This window comes from Jaculus jaculus, chromosome 11 (genome assembly GCF_020740685.1).
Source record: "Jaculus jaculus isolate mJacJac1 chromosome 11, mJacJac1.mat.Y.cur, whole genome shotgun sequence".
Taxonomy (NCBI): Eukaryota; Metazoa; Chordata; class Mammalia; order Rodentia; family Dipodidae; genus Jaculus; species Jaculus jaculus.
This window is the reverse complement of record NC_059112.1, coordinates 727425-742206: the sequence shown is the minus strand read 5'-3', so window position 1 is coordinate 742206 and position 14782 is coordinate 727425. Positions and strand designations below refer to the sequence as shown.

Sequence of the window (14782 nt, the reverse complement as noted above, 5' to 3'; positions counted from 1 at the left end):
GGTTAGAGCTAAGGCTAGCACTTAAAAGCCCTTTACATCCAAGCTAAACAAGCTCCCAGCTTCATCACCTGCCCTTTCTCACAAACACTGTGCTCTGGTCCATAACACTTATCTAGGCTAGGATGTTTCTGCCCTGAGTGTGGAGCTCCTTAGAAGTAGTGTTGTGTATATTGTTCTTTTCAGTCCTCTTTTCCTCCCTAGCAAGACTTTCCCCACTGCAGTCTACAGGGAGGAAGATGGGGAAAGATGTCCATCACTATCTTCCCAGTCAAAGTGCATTGATCATGTCTTAAAAATAAACGTACTAAGCTGGTGTGATGGCACATGCCTTTAATCCCAGCACTTGGGAGGCAGAGGTAGGAGGATCACTGAGAGTTTGAGGCCACCCTGAGACTCCATAGTTATGTCCAGGTCATCCTGGACCAGAGTGAGACCCTACCTTGAAAAACCAAAAAACAAACAAACAAAAAAACCATACTAATAAGAGAAAGAAAACTGCCTAATGCTTCTGAAAAATTAATTTAATGTGGGCAAACTGTATCGGGAAGACATGCTCACCATCTTGTCCCACATCCAAACTAATAAGCTTCAATTACATAATTCATGCACACAATGCATTTTGCACAGAACCTGGCACACAGTAAGCACTTGGTAACAATTATTATTGCTGGCATTTGGATGGTTTATAATGTGTTGCTAACATAAATAACATTTCTACTAATATCAGAGATAGGAGTATCTAATATCAACACCAATCAAGTTTCCACCCTATGAATTTATGTTCTAATGGGAGTGATACTAAGAAAAACATATTTTTAATATGATTTTGAGGGCTGGAGAGATGGCTTAGCGGTTAAGCGCTTGCCTGTGAAGCCTAAGGACCCCGGTTCAAGGCTCGGTTCCCCAGGTCCCACGTTAGCCAGATGCACAAGGGGGCGCACGCGTCTGGAGTTCGTTTGCAGAGGCTGGAAGCCCTGGCGCGCCCATTCTCTCTCTCTCCCTCTATCTGTCTTTCTTTCTGTGTCTGTCGCTCTCAAATAAATAAATAAATAATTTTAAAAAATATATGATTTTGAGAATGACCAGGTGCAATGAAGAAAACAACAGAGTAGTGGTTTATCATGAGATGGAACTGAGGCTATTCTAGTTCAGGTAGGTCAAGGAAGGCCTTTCTGGGGAGCTTTTTAAATTTAATGATTAAAAAATGCATGGTAGCCAGGTTTGGTGGCACATACCTTTAATGGCAGCACTTGGGAGGAAGAGGTAGAAGGATTGCTGTGAGTTCAAGGCCAGCCTGGGAGTTCCAGGTCAGCCTGGGCTAGAATAATACCCTACTTAAAAAAACAAACAAACAAAAAAAAAAAAAAACAATACACATGGCAGAGGCCTGGAGTAATGCCTCTAAAGGAAATAACATACACAAAGGCCTTAGAGTGAGAAGAATTTGGCACTCACCGATGGAGAAAGAAAAGACGAGTGGGGTTCCAGGATCATCACGGAAGAATGAGAGGCCTGTTTAGGGGTGTTGTTACCTACATTCCAGTCTCCCTAACCCAGTCCTTTCCTTAGAATTTACATAATTCAGGGAAATATGCAGTGGTTTTCATTACTATTCTCATTACCACCTCAACTGCAGAGTTTTAAAATATTCATCCATGCAGGATTTTTAGGTGATTTGAGAGCATTGCCACACAAATTCATTTCTTGTAGTTGCCATAACAAATTATCAAAAACTTGGTGGCATAAGATAATAGCAATCTATCTTGAGTTAGAGCTTGAGTTCTGGAGGGGTGAGTTCGATATCAGTCTTAAAGGATGTAAAATGAAGACATGAGCAGATCCCATCCCCTTAGAAGTTCCAGAGAGAATCCATTTCTTTTCTGTATCTGTTGACTGATGATAAGCTACGTCACTCCAATCTTTCCTTCATGGTCTGCCCTTCTTCTATCTACATGAAAACTCCTCCTGCCTCTCTCTCATGGCCCTTTTGAAGACATGACTTAATTACATGCATTTTTCCCTTATGGCATTTAGAGGCTTCAGGAATTAGAACCTAATATTTTGGGGTGGCCATTGTTTAGTATACTATACCATATAAATGGGCACAAGGTATTTTGTAAATAGTTGGTTCACAAAAGCTCCTATTTAACAAATGCTGGAGTTTTCAAGTATATCACCTTAACCTAGAACACAGTCCTCCCTGAGAAAGCACAACAGCAATCAAAGGCTTTATACGCATACCAAATGAATTGTGTTCATTGCTGCTCTCTACTTAGGGAATATAATATCATCTCTGGCACGAAAACCATTTAACCCACAACAAAAATAAATGATTAAAATTAAGAACAAGATTTGTGACACAGAGGTGGAATTTCAAACCTCTCCCATCACTTCCCCACAGTACAGACCTTACCCACTGAGAAACAAACACCTGCCTAGCTGGTCTCTGGGATGTGTGGAAATGCTGGATGGCTCTTTTCCTTAATTTTTTTTTAAAGTTGCTGCCAGTTCAAAAAAAAAAAAAAACAGAAAAAGAAAAGAAAATCTCAAGAAATACCCCATGTCGCTTCTATTTTCCCTTGATCTTGAAGCCAGCAGTGGTGTCTTGGGCAGTTGTGGCAAAGGATGGGGACGGTGGAGCACTTGTGCATGTGACTGGTCCTGATAATGGAGGAAAGCTGAGACCGGAAGCAGACTACAGAGAAGGCCCAGCCAAAAGGGCATGACACAAGAGTTTAACAGGGTCCCACTTGGGACGATAGGTTAGGATTCTCTCCCTGTTCTCCTCATCCTTTCCCATAGCTCGCAGGAAGCAAGGAACAATGGGAAGTCCTGCTGGGTCAGGCCCCTCAAGTCTCCAGGCCCTAGTTTATCTGTCACCATCTGGGAGAGTTGGCCATGAGTTCAAGGCCAGCCTGGGCTACAAAGTGAGGTCCAAGTCAGCGTGGGCTAGCTGCTCATTCCGGTCAAGAAACGAAGCGGTTGGGCCAGACCCATGTGCAAACGCAAGGCTGTGGAAGGTTCCAGAAATACTAGAGTCTCTCGGGGTCCCCAGGCCGCACCTCGCGTCTATACCTGCTAAAGACACCTCGTCCTAAGAGACCCGCCGCATGTCCGCCGGGCGGCCGCACCAGCGCGACCCGGGGATGCGCCGGCTCCCCACTGCGCCCCAGGCCCCGCATCAGCGGGAGAAGATGCTGCAGCCCCCGGCGGCGCCGGAAGCCGTCGCCATGGTAACGGAGTGCGTGCACCGGATCTCCAGCGCCCCACAGCGGCAAACGGGCCTACTGCATCCAAATTGGGCATCTCCACTCCCTGCCACTCCACAGCGCTCACATTTCCCCTGCTCTCTGACTCCAGGCCTTACCCACCTGCCATTCCCACAAAAGCCGTCCGAGATGCAAATCTTCCTTTTGGGCTGTGCCCAGTCGTGGGCTGTCAGTCAGACCCTCCCTTGCGCATCCTCAGACACCCACCGCATCTCAATGCTGGGATTACCAGTGTGTTCCACCACCAGAGGCTTCTTTTTGAAGCCTTTAGCTTTTACCTACCCTCATTCTCTACCACAATCAGCTTTTTGAAAATATTATTTATTTATTAGCCGGGCGTGGTGGCGCAGGCCTTTAACCCCAGCACTCGGGAGGCAAAGGTAGGAGGATCACCATGAGTTTGAGGCCACCCTGAGACTACACAGTGAATTCCAGGTCAGCCTGAGCTAGAGTGAGACCCTACCTCAAAAAATCATATATATAATTTATTTATTTATCTATTTATCTATTGGTTGATTGACGAGAAAGAGAGAGAGAGAGAGAGAGTGAGTATGGGCGTACCAGAGCTTCTTCCTACTGCAAAGGAACTGCAGACATTGAACCCAGACCATCAGGATTTGCAAGCAAGCACCTTTAGCTGCTGATCCATCTCTTCAGCCAAGCTTTTTTTGAAGACTTTAGGTGATATGTGTTAATTAAAATAGCAAAAAAAAAAAAAAAGAAAGAAAGAAAGAAAGAAAGAAACTTTTTTGAGACATGGTCCCCACACTGACCTGTAACTCACTTTGTAGCCCAGGGTGGTCTTGAACTCATGGCCATCCTCATACCTCAGTCTCCTGAGTGCTGGGATTATAGGCATGTACCACCATGCCAGTTGCAAAGAGCTGTTTAAATCTACATGTATGTATGAAAAGTGATGTGCACCTGATTTTACTATAAGACTCTGTATGTCTCATGGTTTTACTTTTTGGTATTGCTAAGGTTTTGAATTAAAAATATCTTCTTAGCCAGGCATGGTGGCACACACCTTTAATCCCAGCACTTGGGAGGCAGAGGTAGGAGGATCACCATGAGTTCAAGGCCACTCTGAGACTATATAGTGAATTCCAGGTCAGCCTGGGCTACAGTGAGACCCTACCATGAAAAAAAAAAACAAAAAACAAAAAAATCTTCTTACCTTTTTTGTAATAAAGGGGTTTGAAAGGAGGTCCAGAGTTCCTTTATCCTTCATTCATTCTACAAAACTTTATAGACAACCTGCCATATGTAGGGTTTGTAGATAAAAGAGAAGTCAAAAGAAAGTCCCTGTCCTGGGGGAGCTTACATTTTCACGGTGGAATGTACTGTGCCTCAGTAGACAAACTTGAACATGGCAGATGGAAAGAAGTATTATGGGGGTGGAATAAGGAGGTTAATTTGGACTGCCATTTCATAGTGTGGACTGAAAAAACCTGGTTGACAAAAAATGACGCTGGACAAAGCTCTGTAGTGCTTGTGTGGGCTGGATGGGGAACCATGTGCACAAAGCTTTCCTGGCATGTGTTTTGTGTGAAGCCTGGACCTAACAAACAAGACTAGGGGAGTTTTGTCATGTAGGGTCCAAGTCACCAAGAATTCTTTTGTAAGAGTCCACACCTAAGCCTGGGCTGTCACATACCTTTCTTCATTTGTTTCAATTTGGGACCCTGGGCTGAGCACTGGGGAGATACAAAGAAGCTCTGGTCCTTGCTACTCATGAGGCTGAGGTGGCACAATGTCTTGAGACCAGGAATTCAAAGCTGTGAGTGTGGGCAGAGCAGGAAGACCTTGTGTCCAAGAAACAAACCAACTCAACACAAATCAAATGAAAAATGCAAGGCCAGGCCAGGCAAGGTGGCCCATGCCTTTAATCCCAGCACTCAGGAGGCTGAGGTAGGAGGATTACTGTGATTTCAAGGCCAGCCTGGACCTACATAGTAAATTTCAGGTCATCCTGGACTAGAGCAAGACCCTACCTGGGGGAAGAAAAAAAAAAAAGCCAGGTGTGGAGGCACAAGCCTTTAATCCCAGCACTTGGAAGACAGAGGTAGGATCACCGAGAGTTCAAAGCCACTCTGAGACTACATAATGAATTCCAGGTCAGGCTGAGCTAGAGTAAGTCCCTTGAAAAAATAAAACACAAAAATCTAAAAAACAGAAAAGAAAACAAAAGGCAAGGCCATTTTTTAAAAAGGCTGTAGAGGTGGCTTAGTGATTAAGGCACTTGCCTGTAAAGCCTAAGGACCCAGGTTCAATTCCCTAGTACCCATGTAAGCCAGATGCACAATTGGGACAGGTGTCTGGAATTCATTTGCAGTGGCTGGAGTGTTTCTCAAATAAATAAATAATAAAATATTTTTTAAAAGATAAACTCTTACAGATGCATGAAAAAAGGCATAGAACTAGGAAGCAGAACTAGCAGATAAAAGCCAAATACCTTATAAAGTCAAGGCAGATTACATCTTCTCTCATGAGTTTTGTTTCTGCCATTGAGACCACTTACCATTGTTGTGGGTGGATTTGAATCCAGCTGTGTTTTTAACGACTTTTGTCTATTGCATGATTTTTTTTCTTGGGGAGATGTTTCCCCAAGATAGGGCACTGGCAAACCATAGTGACTCCAGCAGCTGCATCATAGGAAGTCTCCAAATGTCAGCATGGAGAATTCACCAAAGCTACACCAGACAGGCCTTCCCCAGTCAGTTGCTCATCACTGATATAATCTCAGTGAGTGAGCCTTGTAAGGATATTATGAAGGCCTCACAAGCTTCTTGCCTCCCTCCATGGGGAAATGTAAGACTCACCTTTTAAAATTTTTTTATTTGTTTATTTAATTCTGTGCATATGTGTATATGTGTATGTGGGCATGCATATGCCATGGCACACATGTACAGGTCAGAGGACAACCTTGAAATGTCTCTACTCTTCTTCCACCTTCTTTGAGACAAGGTCTCTTACCATTGCAAACGAATGCCAGTCTAGCTGGCCTATGGCCTTCAGTTGCTCCTGGCTCTGCCTCCCATTGTCATAGGTATGTTGAGGTCACAGATGCAAATACCACTTTGCATACAACTTTACATGGGTGCTTGGAAGGGCCAAAATTGGGTAGATAGGCTTTGTAAGAAAGCATCCTTAGGGGATGGAAAGATAGTTAATCAGTTAAACGCTTGACTGTGAAGCCTAAGGACCCCAGTTCGAGGCTCAATTCCCCAGGACCCACATTAGCTAGACGCACAAGGGGGGGCATACATCTGGAGTTCATTTGCAGTGGCTGGGTGCCCTGGTGTACCCATTTTCATTCTCTCTCTCTCTTCCTCTTTCTCTCTCTCTTTCATTCTCAAAATAAATAAAAATAAACCAAAAAAATTTACAGAAAGCATCTTTAATCACTGAACCATCTTCCTAGGCCCCAATAGACTTCCTCTCTTGAGGGTCTTGTATACACATATCCTATTTGTTCTGCTTCAAGAGCACCATGTTCATGTTCAAGTCAGAGGAAACAGTTACAGTTACAGTTGGAAATGTTATGGGCTGTTACTAAGTGCGTGCTATCAGGTATCAGTATTATTTGGTTCTTTACGCATCTTGCAATGTTGTGGCATTGTCAGATTGTTATAACCATGTTGTTATGGTTTGGTTGTGAAGTGTCCCCCAAAAGACTCATGTATGAAAGCCTTGGTCCTCAGCTGGTGTTGCTTGAGAGCTCTAATATCATTAGTGGATAAATCCATTGGTGGATACCTAATTTGATGGTATGACTGGGAGGTGGTAGGAAGTAGGACCTAGTTAGAGGAAATAGAACTGGGGGTGTGCACTTGAAGGTGTGCTTTGTTCCCAACCCCCCATTCTCTGCTCTCTTTGCTTTCTGTCTGCCACGAGGAGAGCAGCTCTGCTCCATTATACCCTCTTTGCCATGATGTCCTGTCTAACTTTTGACCCGAAGCAGTAGAGTCAGCAAACACACTGAAACCTCTGACCCCATAGCTAAAGTAAATCTTTTCTCCTTTTAGATTATTTCTCTCAGGTATTTGTCACAGTGATTAAAAAAAAAAAAAAGAATAGCATACATGCCCACCATAGTTAAATGATAAATAATGAACAGATTAATTAATTATATTGTTTTATTCTTTCTTTCTTTCTTTCTTTCTTTCTTTCTTCCTTTCTTTCTTTCTTTCTTTTTGTTTTGAGGTGGGGTCTCACCCAGGTTGACCTGGAATTCACTATGTATGTAGTCTCAGGGTGGCCTCGAACCCACAGTGATCCTCCTACTTCTGCCCCCCCCCCCCGAATACTAGGATTAAAGGCATGTGCCACCACATCCAGCTCTATTTTTTTTTTTTTTTACTTGGTGGTTGTGCTAGAAATCAAACTCATAGCCTCATGAATGTTAGAGTACTCTACCACTGAAATATAGCCAAAGCACTAACTTTTTACCTTTTATTTTATTTTTTTTATTTTATTTTTTTATTTATTTATTTGAGAGTGACAGACACAGAGAGAAAGACAGATAGAGGGAGAGAGAGAGAATGGGCGCGCCAGGGCTTCCAGCCTCTGCAAACGAACTCCAGACGCGTGCGCCCCCTTGTGCATCTGGCTAACGTGGGACCTGGGGAACCGAGCCTCGAACCGGGGTCCTTAGGCTTCACAGGCAAGCGCTTAACCGCTAAGCCATCTCTCCAGCCCACTTTTTACCTTTTAGAAGTATGTTTAACATTGTTTTTGGGACTTTTTATTATGCTAATTGTGGTAAAATATTCATAGGATAAAAATTATCATTTGAATTTTTTTAAAATATTTTTATTTATTTGTAAGCAAAGAGAGAGAATGGGCACACTAGGCCTCTAGCTGCTGCAAGTGAACTCCAGATGCATTCACCATATTTTGCATCTGGCTTTACATGGGTACAGGCAAATCCAACTTGGGTTGTTAGATTTTGCAGGCAAGCAACTTAACTGCTAAGCCTTCTCTCCAGCCTCATTTTAATCATTTTTAATTGTAAGTTATTCACTTTTTTGAGATAGGGTTTTATGTATCCCAGTCTGGTCTCAAACTCCCTGCATAGCCAAGAAAGACCTTGATCTTCTGATCCTCCTGCCTCTCCTTCCTAAGTGCTGGATGTCAGGTGTGTAGCACTGTGCCTGGTTTTATGTGGTGCTAAAGAACCCAGGGCTTCATACAAGCTAGGTAAACACTCTACAAACTGGGATTATAGGCATACACTATTATGCTTTGCTAACAACAACAACAAAAAAACCCTAACATTGAGGTATAGTTTCCATTCAATAAACTACATCTATTTACAGTGCACCATTTCATAAGTTTATGTGGATAGGTAGGTAGGTAGGTAGATAGATAGATAGATAGATAGATAGATAGATAGATAGATAGATAGATGGAGATAGACAGATAGATGTAGATATAGATGTTCTTATCTCAATTGAGACATTTTGAATTGATTTTGCTGTGACTCTTTTATGACAGCCCTATGGGAGCTGGTGAAGCAGACACTATATACTGCTTACCCAGCAATTGTCTCCTCTGCTACACATTCTTAGAATGAGGTTCAACAGAACCCCAGCTTTGTTGAAGTATTCATTGTAACATTCTATAGAACTTTGTGTATCAAGGGAAGTTCTGCCAGGAAGATCTTGTTAGTGTAAACTCAGTTTTGTGTCTGCATGCCTCTTCCAAGTGTAGAGAAGGTATGTAGGCTATTTCCTGGTTTTTGGAGGCAAAGAGAGGTCTGTTCAATAAGTTCTCACTTACAAGAAGATCCAGGAAGCTGCAACTCTTTTTATTTCTGAAATATTACCTAGAGAAATGTGCAAACTTTAAAATAAGCTTAGGCCAGACACAGGTCTGTAATCCCTGTATTTAGGAGGCAGAGATAGGAGAATTGCCACACATTCAAAGCCAGTCTGCTGTACATAGCAAGGACCAGGCCAGCATGGGCTACAAAGTGAAACCCTGTCTCAAACAAGAACAAGACAGGCTGGGAATATAGCTCAGTTGGCAGAGTGCTTGCCTAGTATGTATGAACTAGCCCTAGGTTCAATCCCCAGCACCACATAAAAGGGGCATGGAGGCACATGCCTGAATCCTAGCATGTGGGAGGTAGAGGTAGGAAGCACAGAAGTTCAAGGTCATCCTTGGGTACCTAGTGAGTTCAAAGCCACCCTTGGCTACATCAGCCTTTGTATTAATATTAATAATAAACATTCTAAGAGGCAAGATAAACTGTGAAACCTACATAGAATTCAATGATTTGTGACACAGAAGAGCCACTAGATGTCACTCTGGCTTCATTATCAAAGATAATCATGTGACTTTTTAAAATTATTATCAGTAGCATTTTTTTTTTTAATTCAAAACCAGGTGTGGAGGTATACCCCTGAAATCCTGCACTTGGAAGATGGAGGCAGGAGAATCAAAAGTTCAAGGCAATTTTCTTGGCTACAGTGAGTTCAGGGCCAGCCAGGGATACAAAACAGCCGGTCTTCGTCTCCTCCTCAAAAACAATCCAATTAGCCAGGTTTGGTGGCACACGCCTTTAATCCCAGCACTTGGAAGGCAGAGATAGGAGGATCACCATGAGTTCGAGGCCACCCTGAGACTACATAGTGAATTCCAGGTCAGCCTGGGACAAAGTGAGACCCTACCTTGAAAAAAAATCTAATTAATCAAAAGTCACATTTAAAACACTAACAACTGCCAGGTGGTGGCACCTTTAATCCCAACACTCAGGAGGCAGGGTGTCTCCCATAAACTTAGGTGATCTGGATGCTACTTTTCCCAGCTGATGGCAATTGGAAATTAAAGCCTCCTGGAGGTGGTGTATTATTGGGGGCAGGCTTATGGGTGTTATAGCCAGTTTCCCCATGCCAATGTTTGGCACACTCTCCTGTTCCTGTTGCCTACCTTATGTGGGTCAGGGGGTGATGTCCATCCTCTGCTCATGCCATCATTTTCCCTGCCATCATGGAGCTTCCCCTTGAGCCTGTAAGCCAAAATAAACCTCTTTTTCCCACAAGCTGCTCTTGGTTGGGTGATTTCTACCAGCAATGTGAACCTGACTGCAACAGTAAAGTGGTACTGACAATGGGGTTGCTGCTAGATGCCTTACTGTGTGAATTTGGCCTTTGGAAACTGATTTTCAAGAGGAATGTGGAAGGATTTGAAACCTTGGCCTAAAAGATGCCTTGCAGTGCTGTAAGTACAGCTTAATGGACTATTCTGGCCAGAGTTCAAAGACCTGAATGCAATAAGAACTGTGGATTGTGAGGTTTGGCTCATGAGGGTGAGAAAGAGCTTTGCTTGGACTGGGCTAGCAGTTTTGTGTGAGAAGCTTGCTGTTACACCCGTGTCCTGAGAAGTTGTGCAGGCTTGCATTACATAGAAATTGATTGGTGTGAGCACAGGGATATGGCACAGAAAAAATGAAATCTTTGGGCCTAAACTGTTGCCTGTGCACCTGCAAATTGTTTGAGATATTACAACGTTTGAGATTGGGCCAGCTGACCTGCACTGGGGCAACAAGATGAATGTAGACTCTTTTGAAGGGGCCTGAGTGCTCAAGAAGTGTCCTGTTCTTCAAAATCCACTTTATTCCCCCCTGGGTTAACAAATTGTCACCCTAACTGGTATTGTAGAGTATAAGAAATGCAGAAAAGAGAGGGTCATTGAGTTTGCAACATAGTCTTGTGTTTTGGAAATGGCCATGGCAGTGTGAAGCAGGTTTGCTGGATGCCTACATGGAGACCCCATGGGGCCATGAGGATGAACTGTGGATTACAGTGGAGACCCAATGCAGATGCCAGGATCATGAGATGGCTACTAAGGAGAGCTGCCAGCCTTGGATGAAGTTTTCCAGGACTGTGAGTAGCCTAGCTGGAGGGGCAGAATTGGAACTCCAGAGATTTGTTGCTGGTTAGAATTATCAGACTTGGAGATTTGTCACTGGCTAGGGTTGTTGGACTTGAAGCTACAGAGTTTGGGTGTTTACCCTATTTAAATCATGTATTGCTTGAATATTTCTTTGCTATGCCCAATGCCATCTTTTTTCAGTGTGAATATTTATTCTGTGCCATTATGGGTTTGAGGGGGGGATTTTTTGGTATTATGGCTCAGTTAAAAAGTTAAAAGACCTTGGATTACAGGGATGTTTGAATAACATTAGGATTGATTAAAAACTATGAAGACTCTTAAAGTCATACTGAATGTATGGTATTTTATATCATGTATGGATATCAGTTTATGGGAGCTAGGGGTGGAATGTGGTGGTTTGATTCAGGTGTCCCCCATAAACTTAAGTGTTCTGAATGCTAGGTTCCCAGCTGATGGAGATTTGAGAATTAATGCCTCCTGGAGGCAGTGTATTGTTGGGGGTGGACTTATGGGTATTATAGCCAGTTTCCCCATGCCAGTGTTTGGCACACTCTCCTGATCCTGTTGTTTACCTTATGTTGGCCTTGGGGTGATGTCCACCCTCTGCTCATGCCATCATTTTCCCTGCCATCATGGAGCTTCCCCTCAAGCCTATAAGCCAAAATAAGCCTCTTTTTCCCACAAGCTACTCTTGGTTGGGTGATTTCTACCAGCAATGCGAACCTGACAGCAATACAGAGGTAGGAAGGTCTCCTGCCAGCCTGGAGGTACAGAGTGAGTTCTATGTAGTTCAGCCTCGTTTACATTGAAACCCTGCCCTAGAAAAAAACAAAGCAAATAGATAATGATAAATTAATAATATGTTAACAAAAATAAAGCCAGAGTCATATCTTGGAGATAGTGCTTGCTTAGTATGTGTAAAAGCCTGGGTCCAATTCCCATACACGTAGCCCCACCTTTCAAAAAAGTAAAAAAAAAAAACAAAAAAAACAGTGAACATAATAATAGAGAGTATTATATAATAATAAAATCAGCTGGGTGTGGTGGTGCACACCTTTAATCCCAGCATTTGGGAGTAGAAGGATCTCTGTGAGTCTACAGAGTGAGTTCTATGTCAGCTTGCCTCAAAATCACAACCAAGAAAGTAATACTTTACTAATGGTTTGGTTCTCAACCCTTATGTGTCAGATCCCCTGGAAGTCTTATCCAAACAGGTCGCTGAGTCTGCCCAGTGTGTAGGTCCCAGGTGGGCACCAGACAAGTTGTACTTCTAACAAGTCCCCAAGTGATTGTGATTTTGGTAGAAACCTTTTAAGAACCACTGTGCTAAGAGACTAGTTGTGTAAGAAGTATCTTAGAGGGCTGGAGAGATGGCTTAGCAGTTGAGTACTTGCCTGTGAAGCTAAGGACCCTAGTTCGAGGCTTGATTTCCCAGTACCCACATAAGCCAGATGCATAAAGTGGCACATACATATAGAGTTCCTTTGGCTGGAGGCCCTGGTATGCCCATTCTCTCTCTCTCTCCCTCTTTCTCTGTCTGTTGCTGTCAAATAAGTAAATAAAATATAATAAATAAAAATATTTTTAAAAAGAAGTATCTTAGAGTCTAAGACAATAATTTTGACCATAGAAAGTATTTTAAAATATTGTTTTCTGTTCTAATTTTCTAATATGGTAAATATTTATCAATATAATGTGCACAAGCAAAATGTTCCTTGGATTCCTTAATATTTTTAAGAATGTGAAGGGGGTTAGAAACCAATAAATTAATTTAAAAAAAACCTTCAGGCTTAATTCAGTAAGGGCCCAAGGTTTGAATGGTATGACCAGGACTTTGTCTCCATATCTTAGACTTCTTCTCTTGGGCTGACTTTCTTCTCAAACATGTGATGGGCAAAGATGACTTCCAGCAATTCCAGGATTTTATCTGTCAACTTAGCCACCTTTTTGATGTCACCAGTAAAATTCTTCATTGTAGTTTTAGCTATATTTGAGTCACAGGCCCACATATATATCTACATATATATACATATCTATCATTTGAACCAGGGAAGAGTTGACCTGTTCATTCTGTTTGTAGGTTACCCCACCAACATCATGGGACAAATGAATAAAAGGTAATTTCCCAAACAAATATTAATGTTGAACAGACAAAAAAAAAAAATACTAAAGTCAGACTAATGCTGAGGATGAGACAAGACAATAACCCTGTCCTCAGAGTCTTGATCTCTTCCACCAGCATCTGGAAACAACAGGGGTGTCTTTCTATCCTTACAAAGGAGAAAGAGGTTAATATTGCTGGGTAGCTAGTTCGTCAAATTCTAGAAGGCTCAAAATGGACAGAGGATGGATTCTTTTCTGTTAATCATCAGGTTATAAAACCAGGAACTGAAACTGCAAAACTTGAATGACTGACCAAAAGAATGGGACCTGAGGCTGGGAAGATGACCCGGTTAGTAAGGTGGTTGTCATGCTTGCATATATTTGGCTCCCCAGAACCACAACACATGTCTGTAATCACATGGGAGGCAAAGACAGGAGGATACCTGGGGCTTGCTGGCCAGCTAGTCTAGCTGAGGAAGATATACTATGATTTTATTTCTGGCTTCTACATGCATGTGCACATATGTGCACTCACATACATAGGAACATACAATTGAATTCTTTTAATTGAGACCATAATGACCAGATAACCAATGGGAAGCCAGAAAGCAGTCCCAGAACAATATTATCTGATTAGAGTTTGGGTCCAAATCACACACCCTAAAGGAAAGTTTTATGAGTTAACAATCGTCCTTCAAAATACAGCCTTTTCCTATGTTATGCAACTGATCTGATTTAAACCAAGATTCGATCTCCACATGTCTGAGTATTTCCATTTCAGGTCCACTTGTGCTGCTTACTGTGACTCAGGTCAAATCATTGAAACTTCTGGAGACCTCTGTGTCCTCTACCTCTGAAATCAGTTGGGTGGGATGTTGTCCCTTTTATTTACCATTCTTTGTATTTTAAGAATGAAAGATAGGGGAAAAGTTATCCTAACACTGGTCTATTAATTGCTATATTACATATCTTCAAAACGAAGTTTCATATATGACTTTTCAGAATAGACATCAGATTTGTTAAATATTTGGTCCTTAAATATTTTGGTGATATAAAATATAAATTTCATCAGTTTATAGCCACTGAGTTCTTCAGTGCTTATATTTCTCTTATTGCCTATAGAATTTTTTCATCCTTATTACTTTTAAAAATACATTTTTATTTAGTTATTATAAAGAGGCAGAGAGAGAAAGAAAGAGTTTGGTGTTCCAGGGCCTCCAGCCTGTGAAAATGAACTCCAGATACATGCACCATCTCATGCATCTGGTTTACATGGGTCCTGGGGAATTGAACTTGGGTCCTTTAGCTTTGCAGACAAGTGCCTTAACCGCAAAGCCATCTCTCCAGCCCCTTATTACTTTTTTGAAGATTGATTTGTTTGCGAGGACAAAGAGAAAGACTTAGTACAACAGGGACTTTTGTCACTGCAAACAAACTCTGGGGAATTGAACCCCAGGCTGACAGGCTTTGCAAACAAGCACCTTTAACCACTGAGCCATACCCCAACC

At 42.3% G+C, this 14782-nt stretch overlaps 1 protein-coding gene across 10 annotated transcripts in view; it reads right to left on the bottom strand.

The window, feature by feature from the left end:
• Window positions 1–3147, bottom strand: part of Ccdc158 (coiled-coil domain containing 158) — a 68932-nt gene extending 65785 nt beyond the window's left edge. For 8 of the 10 annotated variants that reach the window (XM_045129976.1, XM_045129981.1, XM_045129982.1 and 5 more), the window contains exon 1: window positions 2558–3147. Coding sequence is in view for 1 of the 10 variants with exons in the window: in XM_045129985.1 (XP_044985920.1) it covers window positions 2558–2724 (167 nt within the window). In the remaining 9 variants the exon portion in view is untranslated. Of the gene's footprint in view, window positions 1–1455; window positions 1554–2557 lie in introns of those variants that run through there. The other 2 variants (XM_045129979.1, XM_045129977.1) reach the window with 2 other exon arrangements.
• Between the last annotated feature and the right edge of the window lie 11635 nt (window positions 3148–14782).